This window comes from Silene latifolia, chromosome Y (genome assembly GCF_048544455.1).
Source record: "Silene latifolia isolate original U9 population chromosome Y, ASM4854445v1, whole genome shotgun sequence".
NCBI lineage: Eukaryota > Viridiplantae > Streptophyta > Magnoliopsida > Caryophyllales > Caryophyllaceae > Silene > Silene latifolia.
Genome location: NC_133538.1, coordinates 404,691,245 through 404,704,848, shown reverse-complemented (window position 1 = coordinate 404,704,848; position 13,604 = coordinate 404,691,245). Strand labels below are relative to the sequence as shown.

General features: G+C 40.2%; 1 protein-coding gene across 1 annotated transcript; it reads left to right on the top strand.

Annotated features, from left to right (window-relative positions):
• The first annotated feature begins 4,664 nt into the window (after positions 1-4,664).
• LOC141632247 (uncharacterized) lies at positions 4,665-6,262 on the top strand. The gene is made up of 3 exons (XM_074444809.1): positions 4,665-5,084; positions 5,199-5,629; positions 5,716-6,262. The coding sequence occupies exons 1-3, from the start codon at positions 4,665-4,667 to the stop codon at positions 6,260-6,262; spliced, it is 1,398 nt and encodes a 465-aa protein (XP_074300910.1).
• Positions 6,263-13,604: the final 7,342 nt, after the last annotated feature.

Below are 13,604 nucleotides of genomic sequence, written 5' to 3'. Positions count from 1 at the left end.
TAGACTCCCTAAGTTCATTAGATTCATTTGTTTAGGTGCCGGAATCTTCGGCTCTAATACCACTTTGTAACACCCCCTCATACCAAGGTGCCTTACCAGGACCACCCTACCATGAAAGTGTGTTACCATCTCGGTTGCCCGAGGTTAGTACATATCAAAAGCGTCTGAACTGAGCACATTTATTAAGGTACCATAAAGTATAAAAGTTTACATCGACCAAATCCCAAACTGTTACAATAAAAAAACCAAATGTCTGACAACTAAGAAATCCAAAACTACAGACAATGATGCTACGACTGGTGATGACAACTCTCCCATGACTGCCCCAAGCTCACCAAGCAAAACCTGTCAAGTCTGCTCACCATCCCCGAATGGATCACCGCAGATTCCACAAACAACCATGGGGTCAATATTACTCAATCAATATAAGACAAACAACAAGGTAACCAGCTGATCATCCTCCAACCCCAGTCTCCCGATCTCACACAGTAACCGACTACACACCGGAGTGTGTAGCCCTGCCTGATTACCCATCGCAGCATGTAATCCTTGCCGCCAGTGGGTGACCGCAGCCGATCCCACCTAGTATAGCTCATCAACGAGCGACTAACAATCCCTGTCCCTTAATGTGCACATCCCCTCCCGTGGGGGTTCCACGGAGGGCGAACTAGGGTGTGAAGCCACTCCCGCAAGTGAATCCACCACAATCACAACCACACAGTAACACAACTGTCACAACTTTTCCACATCAACACCGCCACAACAATGCCCATACTCTGATGATCAGCAGATAACAAATAACACAACAAGTATTTCTTAACAATGAACAGTAAACTGAGTAGGGAGAAACCTACCTTAGCAATCAACAGTAGCACGAAACTCGGACAATCAGAAAGGCTCATCTACGAAGTCTTCTCCTATACAATGATCACATAACACAATTACACATTGCACAATCCCCCATATTCCCAATTCATATATGTATACAAAGAACCCCAAAGAACACAAACAACATAGAAATAGAACTTACCAACAGTAGAATGAGGAATTATACACAAGAACCACGAAGATTGCACACACCACGATGCTAGGGAATGATTAGGAAGTGATTAGGGAGTGATTAGGGTAAACGTAGAATGATGAAGTTTGAAATAAGGTTTTAGAAACTGACGCGGGATATAAAAATAACCCCAAACATTCCCTAATCAAATCGTCAAAATACGCTTCGCCAGACCGGATACTCGGTCGAGTAAAGTGTATACTCGGCCGAGTATCCTCTACTCAGTCGAGTATTCACTATACTCGGCCGAGTATTCCTCGGCTGAACCAAAACAGACTACAACAACAGCACTACTCGGTCGAGTAGTCACCAAAGAAAATCCGTAGTATTACAGATCGAGTGCCCCCCCACTCGATCGAGTCATGCAGACTCGTGAATACTACCCGCATGTTATCTCACATACCCCAACGTACTATGCATTCATTATTATCTCAACATTATAATTACAACTACGCATGCAAATCTACGCAATTCCTCATACAATCAACAAAATAATCTACTTCATGTTATCAAGTGCCACATTATAAACAACCATCATGCTTCTTTATTCAAATCAACATATAAACATACTTCACCGACTTTTCAACCACAATTTCAATTCTCCACTTCCAACATTCAATGATTCTCAACATATATCGTTACGTACTCATATAAACCAAAAGACAACACATACGACTCTGACATATACCCTCCATGTGACCGGTTCAGAATTGTAGGGCGAGTTCGCGACTTTAGGACGTCTCCCATGTCTTTGCATTAGCTCCTACAACCTTTACCCCGGGTTCATTTTAATTGACTCCCTATGTTCATTAGATTCATTAGTTACAGGTTTTAGGATCGTCGCTCTATACCAATTTATGACACCCCCATACTCCAAGTGCCTTACCATGACCACTCAGGTATAAAGCTGTCACCATCTCGGTTTCCCGAGGCAATGATAATCAAAAGACAATAAAGAAACAACATTTAAATAGTATAAATTTTCAGTGAGTAAATACAATCCAAAACCAACTGCCAAAATACGGTTTACATGATCTCAAAACACTGTCTAAAGAAACTATCAAAACTACTGCGGAAGACTCTATCATCTGATGGCGACACATCCCAGCTATCCCATGTATCTCGACTTATACCTTCTCAACAACTGCTCACCATCCCCGAATGGATCACCACAGTTTTTAAAACAATTAAACGGGGTCAGTACTAATCACATAATTTACATAACTCAACAAAACAACACACAACACAGCTCAATCGTCACAGATATACTCCGAACTCCATCACCAACTCCACCATACTGACTACACACTAAAGTGTGTAGTCCTGCCAGAGTACCCATCGCAACAGATTACTCCTCGCCGCTAGTAAGGGACCGCAGCCGTTCCCACCTAAGCCCCGCTCATCTCCGTCGAGCGATAAACTCAAATCCATGAATGTGCACATCCCTTCTATGGCGGGTTCCACAGAAGGCGAATCATGGGCGTGAAGCCACTCCCGCAAGTGACTCCACTCAACCAGGGACGCACCCCGAAGAACACAGACAGATACAATCACACAGAACTACTAATCAGCAATCAAACCCAACAACTGTCACAATACTCGTACGATAAAACTCAACAATCACAAAGCACAACCAACACATCATGTGACTAATACTGAGTTAGGAAACCCTACCTGGAATGCAATACAATCAGACGATCTCAACAGCTGTTATCAAAAAGCCTCCTCTACGAATCCTCCTCCTAACATATGATCACATAATTACTAACAATCATAAAAACTAACAAAACCCCAAAACCCCCAAATTAGGGTTTAAACAAACTTAATAAAATACTATAAAATCGGTACATAGATCTTACCCTCGACGCAAGGATCACAAGAATGTAAAGGATGATGAATTCCGACCTCTCAAGCTCCGGGAATTGTTAATAATGCGAAAGATGCGAAGTACGTAGGTTGAAATATCTTTTGAAGTAATTAGGTTTGATAAAAGTGTATTATAAAAGTGACGGAAAGGTTTATATACTAATTCGCATTAATAACAAAACCCGACAAAACATTATCCGTAAACCGAGCTACTCGATCGAGTAGTTGACGTACTCGATCGAGTGCCACTTACTCGATCGAGTACCCAGGATGCTCGATCGAGTATCCTACAGGCAGAATACTTTTTTAAAAAACAAAACACCCTTACTCGACAAAGTAAGGCCCACTCGATAGAGTACCCAGAGACTCATAAAACCGTAGTATTACAGTTACAATATTAGTATAGTATTACTTGGTACACTTTATCATTATGTTTTCTCTCCTATTATTTCATATATGTAATCTTATAGCAAATGAAATAAATATTAAGTTCTTAACTTAAGTTTCATATTTTCTGTATTTTTCTCTTGAGCTTCAAATTAAAATCAGGCATTTGAGCTAGAATTTTGGTATAGGTAAGCTAAGAGTTGAATATATAGTTTTTCATCAATCATAAATCAAACTAAATGCCTGATATGTAGATGGATACTTTCACTTTTTATGGCTAAAAGTGGATGGATTCATGTTTTGATGCTAATGATGTGTAAGGTGTTAAATTTTTCTACTAAAAAATTGGGTATTTACCTCTAATTTGATAAATTATTTTAATTATTGTTATAGTATTATATTAATACACACTTTATACTTTATATATATACACGAGTATAATATAAATCATATTTATAAAAGGGCCACAATTTATGATTGTGAATAATTTGATTCACTAAATAAATACTCACAGAGTAAATTAAACTATAAAATTTTAAATATCATCAAATATTTTCATTTAAATTTTTTAAAATAGACCCGTGAATTTCACGGGTTTAAAACTAGTTTGTTAATAACCCAATAAATGTTTCAGATTTTTCAAGCTATTGTGCTCCGTATTACGTAATACTTCCTTCATCTCGTTCATTTGTTTACCTATTTTATTTTGGATGTTTTAAATAGTTATTTACTTTTCTATTTCAAGAATGTTTCAAATCTACTTTAAATGTCGATACGTTATCTACTGATATTTTTCATTCCAGAATTTAAGACTTAAATTATACTCCCTCCTATTCTAAATAAACTTCCTTATTTCCATTTTCGTCTATTTCCTTATTTCTATTTTCGTCTATTCACAATAACTTCTCTATTTCTATTTTTGGTAGGTGTTTGTGTGTTCCAAATTTAATTGTATGGTGGGATTGTGTGTTTGTGTGGTTCAAATTTAATTATATGGTGGGTTAATGTATTTTTTTAAATTTTGTGTATAAAGGGGAATGGGGAAGTTTATTTAAAATAGGAGGGGGTAACTAAGGCCATGTTATTTTGGACTGAAACAGATCTGATCTGAACTAAACTGAAATAATAGGATCTGAACTGAACTTATAGGATCTGAACTGAAGATCTGAACTGAACTAAAGCTATAGGATCTGAACTGAACTTACAGGATCCGAATTTAAACTAACTTAAATTAATTTAATTTAACTTAAATAATAATAATAATAATAATAATAATAATAATAATAATAATAATAATAATAATAATAATAATAATAATAATAATAATAATTCCTCCTGAAATGTGAGGGGGATGAATGACCCCCTAAAACAGCAGGAGGTTTTAGGCTTCCTCAAAAGGAATAAAGTGGACTGTGGTGCTATTCTTGTGACCCATATTAAACCTAATTTTGTTAAGACTACCTATAAGAGAGTTTTTAGCTTTTATTCTCTGGAAACTAATTATGACTCTCATCATGGTGGAAGAATTTGGCTTCTTTGGAACCTTGTTTCTGTTCATGTCAAAGTGCTTGAAAAAGGGGCTCAGTATTTACATTTCTCTCTTCTTCATCACTCTACTCAGCAGACTATTTGGTTTACTGTGGTTTATGCTTTTAATCATGCTAATGAGAGGATTGATCTTTGGAATAAGCTCAATGCAATTTCTGCTGGTCTTACTGGTCCCTGGCTTTGTGTAGGTGACTTTAATGTATCCCTTAGCTCAGATGAAAAGGTGGGTTGTGTTAGTCCAGAGAGAGACATGTAGGAGTTTAAAGATTGTCTTCACACTTGTTCACTGGAAGATCATTCCTATACCGGGGGAGTTTACAGTTGGCACAATAAACAGCATATTTCTCCTAGATGGGCTAAATTGGACAGGCTCCTGGTTAATCCTGCATGGTTCCTCTGTCTGAATGCTTCAGTGGTCTTTTTTCCTTCTGGTATATCTGATCATGCTCCTGTTCTCCTTACTACTGCTTCTACTAGTAATTATCATAGGCCTTTCAAATACTTAAATTTTTGGGCTCTTTCTCCTATTTTTAAAGATCTTGTTGCCAGAAGTTGGATGACACCTAGGGTGGGCAGTCAAATTTTCTCTTTGTTCTCACATCTGAGGGATCTTAGGCTTGATTTGAAGTATATCCATCATACTGAATTTAATGGTCTTACCGCCAGAGTTGCTGCTGCCAAGACTAAATTACTTGAGTGTCAGCAATCACTACAGACTTCCCCATTGGATTTGTTGTTGTTGCATAAGGAGAAAACTCTGGTGCAAGAGTTTGTGCAGCTTAAGAATGTTGAGCTGAAATGTTAGTTCAAAAAGCTAAAATTCAGCATTTGAAGCTTAGTGATTCTAATACTAGATATTTTTATGCTGGTATTGCTGCCATGAGGGTGCAAAATACTATAGGAGCTATAGCTGATGTTCATTGTATTGTTTGCCTAGGACAAGAGAATGTTGCTCAGGTTTTCCTAACTTATTATCAGGATCTGTTGGGAACTTCTGAATCCAATGTTCCTTTGCCATCTACCATGTTCCAGGATCACATTCTAGCCCAGCCTTCTCACCTGGATAATATGGTTACTCTCTCTGAAATTGAAGCACCTTTATTCTCTATTGACAGAAATAAGAGTCCTGGCATTGATGGGTATACCTCTGGTTTCTTTAGGGATACCTGGGAAATCACTGGCCCTGCTTTTGCTGCTGCTGCTGTAGCTGAATTTTTCCATAAGGGGATCATGCCTAGAGCAGCCAATTCTACCCTTATTTCTCTTATTCCCAAGTCAGCTGCTCCCAAATCAATAACTGAGTTCAGACCTATCTCTTGTTGCGCTGTTTTTTATAAGACAGTTAGCAAGATTCTAGCAAATAGAAAGAAGCTTGTCTTGGGTGATATTATTGGGTTATAGTAAGCTGCCTTTGTTGAGGGGAGTGACTTGTTTGATAATTTCATGTTGGCTCATGAGTTAGCTCCAAAATACAATAGATCACTTCTTACTCCCAGATGTATTCTTAAAGTGGACATAAATAAAGCCTTTGATTCTATTAATTGGCAATTCTTGACAGATTGCCTACGGCTCTTTGGGTTCCCGGATCAGTTTAGCAAATGGGTCATTGCCAGTGTTACCACCTCTTATTTTTCTCTCAATATAAATGGCTCTGTTGAAGGTTTCTTTCCTGGTAGAAGAGGACTTCGGCAAGGAGACCCCCTCTCTCCTTACCTCTTTGCCCTTTGTATGGAAGTGTTATCCAGGCTGCTCAGGAAACTACCTCAATCACCTGGTTTTTCGTACCACCCTAAATGTGTTAAGATTAATCTCACCCATCTTATTTTTGCGGATGACCTTTTTGTATTTACTAGAGGAGATCTACCTTCTATTTTAGTTGTGGATAAATGTCTGGCCCTCTTTGCAGCTTACTCTGGTCTGACAGTCAATCCCATGAAGTCAAATTTGTATTTTGGAGGGGACTCACTACTACAGATACAGGCTATAACAATGGTTAAAAACCGTTGTTATATAAAAAAGCGGACGTTGTTAAAGCGTCCGTTGTAAAAGGTTTTAACAACGGTTGGTTTTCTTAAGGAACCCGTTGTTAAAACTATTAACAACGGTTTTAAGTATAAAAACCCGTTGTGGAAAGTGTGACTCAATTTAGGTGGGAAAGTTATAACAACGGTTGTAATATACAAAACCGTTGTTATAACTAAAGACAACGAGTTGTTTCTCAATAACCGTTGTTGTTTGTTTTTAAAAAATAAAATAAAAAATAAATTAAATATTACTAGATGCATGCATAATTACGGCCCGTTATAATTCCGATGCATGCATTATTACTGTCATCCCTGTGCATATGAATGGACAATATGGAATGAGAAGGGTTATAATAAGATTTAAAGCAGCAGAGAGATATATGATGATGATTATGACACAACTTCCTAATGATATATTAATTAAAAAACAACTCAAACCACACATTACTTAGTATAAATACATGCATTATCTCACTATCTCCAAACCCTAACTGCTAAAATAAACTCCAAACCCTAATTAATCTTTCAAACAAACTCCAAACTTCATCAACAAAATGAATGATATCATCCTTAAGACTCTTACTATGATCGAGAACAACAACAGTTTCATCCGCCGGTTACTCCACATTGAGGACAGTTTCAGGAGCTACCTTGTGGATGCTCGATCCGCACTCAAGGACGCCCAAAAAGATGGCTTGACAGAGCAACAGTTGTTGCAGCTATATAACGATATAGCAACTGCTGAACGGAACGTCCAAATAGCTAAGGAGGAGAGGACGGATATCATAGAAGAGAATAAGACACTCTATGAAAATATAAGAATTGCATTTTTATTAATGTAATTCTTTTTTTTAATTTATGTATTTATATATATATATATATTAATTAATTAAGTTTATCATGCATTCATCTCTATCATCTTGCTTCTTCTTTGTTTTATTTTATTTAATTTATTTTACTAACTAATTAAGCAAATAATACTTAGAGAAATAACATAATGATCGATAAAAACACATACATGCAAATTAAATAATTAGAAAAAGAAAATAATGACGATGAAAGACGATGAAACCAATAGTGACGGCAAGATTTACCTGATAATTAGAGAACGTAAGAGACGATGAAATCAACAGTGACGGCGAAATGATAAAGCGACGATGAGAAAAAGAGAAAGAGACGATGAGAAAGTGTGTGTTTGTGTTTGTGTTTGTGTTTGTGTTTGTGTTAAGGTTTGTGTTTTGTGGCTGTAGCTGATCTGTGTTTGTGTGGTTTATAGTATGGAAAGTATTGACAATGGTTGTTAAACAAAAATCGTTGTTAAATCGTTTTAACAACGGTTGTAAAACAAAACCCGTTGTTAAAAAGTTTTAACAACGGGTTTAAAAAATAACCGTTGTGATTACTTTTCACTAACTTTGCGCCAATTTTGCGCCAAATTATTAACAACGGTTGTGCATGTTTGACCCGTTGTTAAAACTTATAACAACGGTTATATAACCATAACCGTTGTAATTAATTTTAGTAAAATTCGCGCCATACGTTCCACAACGTCTATGGTGATTTTCGTGAATAAGCGTTGTTAAAGGGGCGTTGTAGTTGCCTGGATTTGTAGTAGTGTCTCTTTGCAGATTAAGGAGCTCATCTTGTCTACCACTGGCTATGTTGAAGGAGACTTCCAAGTAAGATACTTGGGTATACCTTTATTCAGTGCTAGATTGACTCACAAGATGTTCCTGCCAATACTGGATAAAATAAGGGGTAAGATAACTCATTGGGTTAACAACTATTTAAGTTATGCAGGGAAAATTGCCTTTATAAACTCAGTGATCTTTGGTATACAAAATTTTTGGGGTGCTAGTGTCCTTTTGCCTAAGGGTGTAATAAAGAAAATTAACAAGATGTGTAAAGATTTCTTATGGAGCATAGGAGAGGGCCAGAAAAGGATGGTATTTAAGAGTTGGGAGAGCTTCTGCTGCCCTAGGGAGGAAGGTGGGGTTAATATCAAGGAAGTTTTAAGCTGGAATAAATGTTTACTGCTGACATGGATAAGAAAGATTGAGCTTGATTCACCTACCATCTGGGTTAAATAGATTAAAGCCTATGTTCTCAAAGGAGTTAGTATATAGGATTTCCATCTTACTGCTTCCTATTCCTGGGGCTGGAATAGTATCATTTCCCGTCGAGACTCCCTACTTGCATCTACAGGATCTGTTGCTGCTGCTCATCAATTTTTGTGCCAGCAGGAGTATAAACAGCAGGCTTATGATTTGTTTAGGACCAAGGAAGTTCTGATTCCAATGCATAAAACATTGGGGGATTCATTCTCCTACCCTAAGCATGTAGTCATTAGTCTGTTAGCTATTCAGGATAAGCTCTCTACTGCTGATAATCTTTGTAAAATAGGGCTTTTCATGGTCAGCAAATGTGTGTTGTGTGAAAAACAAGTGGAGAGCAGAGACCACCTGTTCTTTGCCTGTCCCTATTCTGATGATGTTTTGTTGAGCATTTCTCAGTGGCTGCATATTGGTGCAGGGTTTGATCTGGGTGCTATCTCTGGGTGGTTCAAAAATTGTAATAGATGAAATAACTTGCTCAAACAACAATGCAGATGTGCTCTTCTTTGTACACCGTACCTCATCTGGCATGAAAGAAACCGGAGGATCTTTTCCAACAAGTCGTCTCATTCTGAGGCCCTTGTTTGGAAAATTATCTTTTGCTGATTCATTCCTCTAGTTTGTTAGTTTAGTCTGGCTTTTTTTTGGCTGTTAGTCTCTTTTTTTGGGTTAAGGTGGTCTCCTTTGCTTTCCTTGTAGGATTCTTAGGGTCTTATACTTCCAAATTATTTGATTATTAATATTAAAGATCTTAACTTTCAGCAAAAAAAATAATAATAATAATAATATAGGATCTGAACTGAACTTATAGGATTAGGGCGTGCGATTTCGGGGAAAGGGACTGCACTGTCATCACACCCATCGTCGGCCACCTCACGTCGCCGATGTCAGTCTCGCACTACAGCCGGTAACCTCACGTTGTTGTGTTAGTCAAATCGTGGGTTGTGGTGTTTTCTTTTTTTAGGGTTGCGTTGGTTTTTCTTCACTGTTCTATGACTGTGTTGTTACTGCTGCCTTTTTTAACGTCGACCTTGCCTGACACCGTGGACAAATGATTGCCGACGTCCTTTGGTAGGGTGTTTGGTTTAGGGCATGTGTTTTAGGGTTTGCTTTTTTTTTTTTCTATTTTGCATTTTCTGGTCTTCTTTTAGGTCATTGGTGAGGGTGGTTGCTGCTGCCAGTGGTTATCCTTCGTTGTGATCTTGTCATCGCCGGTCTCCTGCCGTTCAAGAGGGTTGTCTTTGCCTGATAGTTTACGGTGTTTGTAGATCGTAGGTTTTCGGTTTCTGTGGTTTTGGTTGCCGCATGTTCACGCCGGCCTGTTTTCCTTTGCCGCCTGCTATCTGTGGGTCCTGTGGCTTCCCTCTTGTTGCCGCTATTGCTGCTATTACAGGCTGCTTGGTTTGTTTAGTAGGAGCGACTCTCCTCTTTGTTTTCTTTGTTTTTTCTTCTCCTACCATCGCATTGCTTACACTACTGCTCTCCCGCCGGTCTGTTGCTGCTGGTGGCTCACCGGCCATCTGTTCTACTGGTGTCGACGGGCTTGTGGCTATTTTGGTGGTGTCGTTTGGCTTGTGGTTGTTTTGGTGATGTGGGTGGTACTTGTTGCGACTTAGGTTGGTTTTCATGCTTGTGGGTTGCTTGCATTTTCGATAGCTTTGCTTCCGTTGGTCATGCCCGACTTGGTTAGGTATCACTGTCCTTTTGTTGGTCTTCATAGGTGTCAAGATGGTGGTGGTACGAGTCTTGTTAAAACCTCCATGCTACGCCACTTTCAGGATCGACATTGTCGTGGTGAAGCTATGGTATTTACACGTCAAACTCTTATTGATAGTTTGACTGTTTTTTCTAATGCTGAGATTATTTTAAAGTGCATAGGGGTATGGTTATGTGGGGTGTGCCTTAAAACTCATACCTTTCCTACTCGATATCGGCATAGTAGGGAAGACATTGTGGCGCCTCCGAATTGTGGTGATAAACTTGTTCGCTTTATTATTTCTGATATTCCCAGACCTTCTGCTCCGTCTCCGTCGGTTCTCTCGTCTGATGTTGGGGTTGAGCCTGTTGGTTAGTCAATCTCTTTGCTTGATCGTTTGTTATCTTTGGGGTTACGCACCGGAAAATCTATCCCTTCTAAGTGCCGCCTTGGGTTTGCTCGGGTTTTAGAAGGGGCTTTAGATGACGTGGATGACTCTCCTAGTGACCTCTCTTGCTAGATTTGTTTGCTTGTGTTGCCTCTTTGTATACTTAATACCTTCTCCCTGAGGAGTAATCTTGAGTGTAGGACCGCTGTCAAGCATCAGCGTCAGGAGGCGAGAATTACCAATGCTATTCTTGCTTGGGGGGTCCCTGGGGGGAGTCTGCAGCTTCTGAGGGAGACTTTGGCTGAGGTTCCTTCTTCGTTTCATGTGGAGTAGGACCTTGATTTGAGCGAGCTTAACCTCCGGCAATGTTGGAGGAAGATTTGTGATGGCCGTTATACTGCTGTTATTCGGGTGCTTTCTTCATCAGGTATTGCTCTTTATTCCGATGCCACTCTTGCTGCCCTGCGAGATAAGCACCCCATTGCCCCCTCTCCCACTTTGTTTGTTGATCACTTTCTGTTCGTTGCTATTCGGTTTGATTAGAAGTTTCCCGCGTGCCACGGCATGTGGGAGGGATGAGTTTCGTGCTCAGCATCTCATGGATTGTTTGGGTGGACCTGTAGTTGCTATTTCAGATGATTTGATCACCTCTATCACTCAGGTGGTTAATCGTCTCCTTGGGGGTAGATGCTCGTAGGTTCTTGGTGAGTTTATTGCTAGTGCTCCGTTCACCCCGCTTGTTAAACTAGGTGGTGGTATTTGTCCTATTGCTGTGGGCACTGTTTGAAGGCGTCTTGTCTCTAAGGTCGGAGCTGTCATGATTGGACCATCTTTGTGTGGTTATTTTGAGGAACTTCAGTTTGGGGTTGGGGTTTTCGGTGGAGGTAAGGCTATTCTTCATGCCTTGAACCAGTTAGTTAAGGCTCGTGGTGGCGAAGTTGGGCTTTCCATGTTGTTGGTTGATTTCCAGAATGCCTTCAACTTGGTTGACCGTGATGTTATCTTATGTGAGTTTCGTCGTCGTTGCCCTGTTCTCTCCCGGTGGGTGGAGTTTTATTATTCGTGTCCAGCTAGGTTGTTTTATAGGGAGCACTCCTTATGGTCTTGTCAGGGGGTCTAGCAGGGTGATCCTTTGGGTCCTTTGCTTTTGCTTTGGTGTTACACCCTTTGGTGTGTAAGATCCGGGACTCTTTTGACTTGTGTCTACAGGCGTGCTACTTGGACGATGGCACTATTGTTGGCGATACCGAGGTGATGGGGAAGGTTTTGGAGCTGATCATGGAGGATGAGCCTTGTTTGGGCCTTCATCTTAATGTGGGTAAAACCGAGGTTTTTTTGGCCTACGGAAGATCCTAGGAGTCGGCTTACTGGTACTTTCTCACCTGATATTTCCAGGCCGCTGCATGGTGTCAAAGTTCTTGGTGGTTCTGTTAGTGTGTGCCCTCTTTACAGCAGCGAGCTTGTGTTGAAACGTGTGACCAGGACCATAGAGCTTATGGATTCTGTTGCCCAGATTGATGATCCACAGTCGGAGCTACTTTTGCTCCGTGCTTGCACTGGTATTTCGAAACTCTATTTTGCTTTACGTACTTGCTCTCCCCAGGTTTTCCAGTCGGCTCAGCTTCCCTTTGATGTGTCACTCCATTCTAGCCTGGAACGCATTATCACTGCGTCCGGGACTGGTTTTGGAGACTGGCAGTGGCGACTTGCTACTTTCCCCCTTTTTTTGGGGGGGGGGGGGGGGGTTGGTGTCTATGCTGCTGGGGATGTTCTTCATTATGCCTTCCTTGCTTCCCATTTGCAGTCTGCTGGTTTACAGGCTAAGCTTCTCTACCCTTATGGTATTCTGGCACCTGGACCTACCTTTGATAGTGCCGTGAGATTGTTTAATGAGACTACAGGTTCTGACATTTTGAGTAACTCGAGTGAGATCGCTGCCCCAAAACTTATGAAGAAATTGGTAGACATATATTTCACGAAGGTTGCTGCTACTGCAGAATCTGAGTTCTCTTTGACTTCTCGCCAGGTAGCTTTGTGGAAGTCTCAGCATGGTTCCTACACTTCTGATTGGTTTCGGGCGGTTCCTATTTCTTGGTTAGGGTAGAGTATGAACGGGAGGACTTATCGGTGTGTGCTTAGCTATTGACTGGGTATTCCTTTGTTTTCTGTTCCTAGACCTTGTTCTGCTTGTTCGCGGGTCTTTGATGGGGATGTATATGGAGATCATGTCGTGTCGTGTGCTGGTACTGTTGTTATCAAGCATCGACATAACCTTGTTCGTGACACCCTTTCTGACATCTGCTTCCGTTTTGGGATCTCTGTTGGTAAGGAGTTGGATATTGGTTTGATCGATGGGCATGATAGGCCCCTGCGTCCGGCGGATCTCTTGCTTTATTCTTGGGATAGAGGATGGGATGTGTGTGTGGATTTGACTGGATCATCTCATTTGACTCAGTCTGGGATGTCTGACTTTATGCCCGCACGTGTGGTAGTTGATGCGGCAGAGCGCAAATACGCCAAG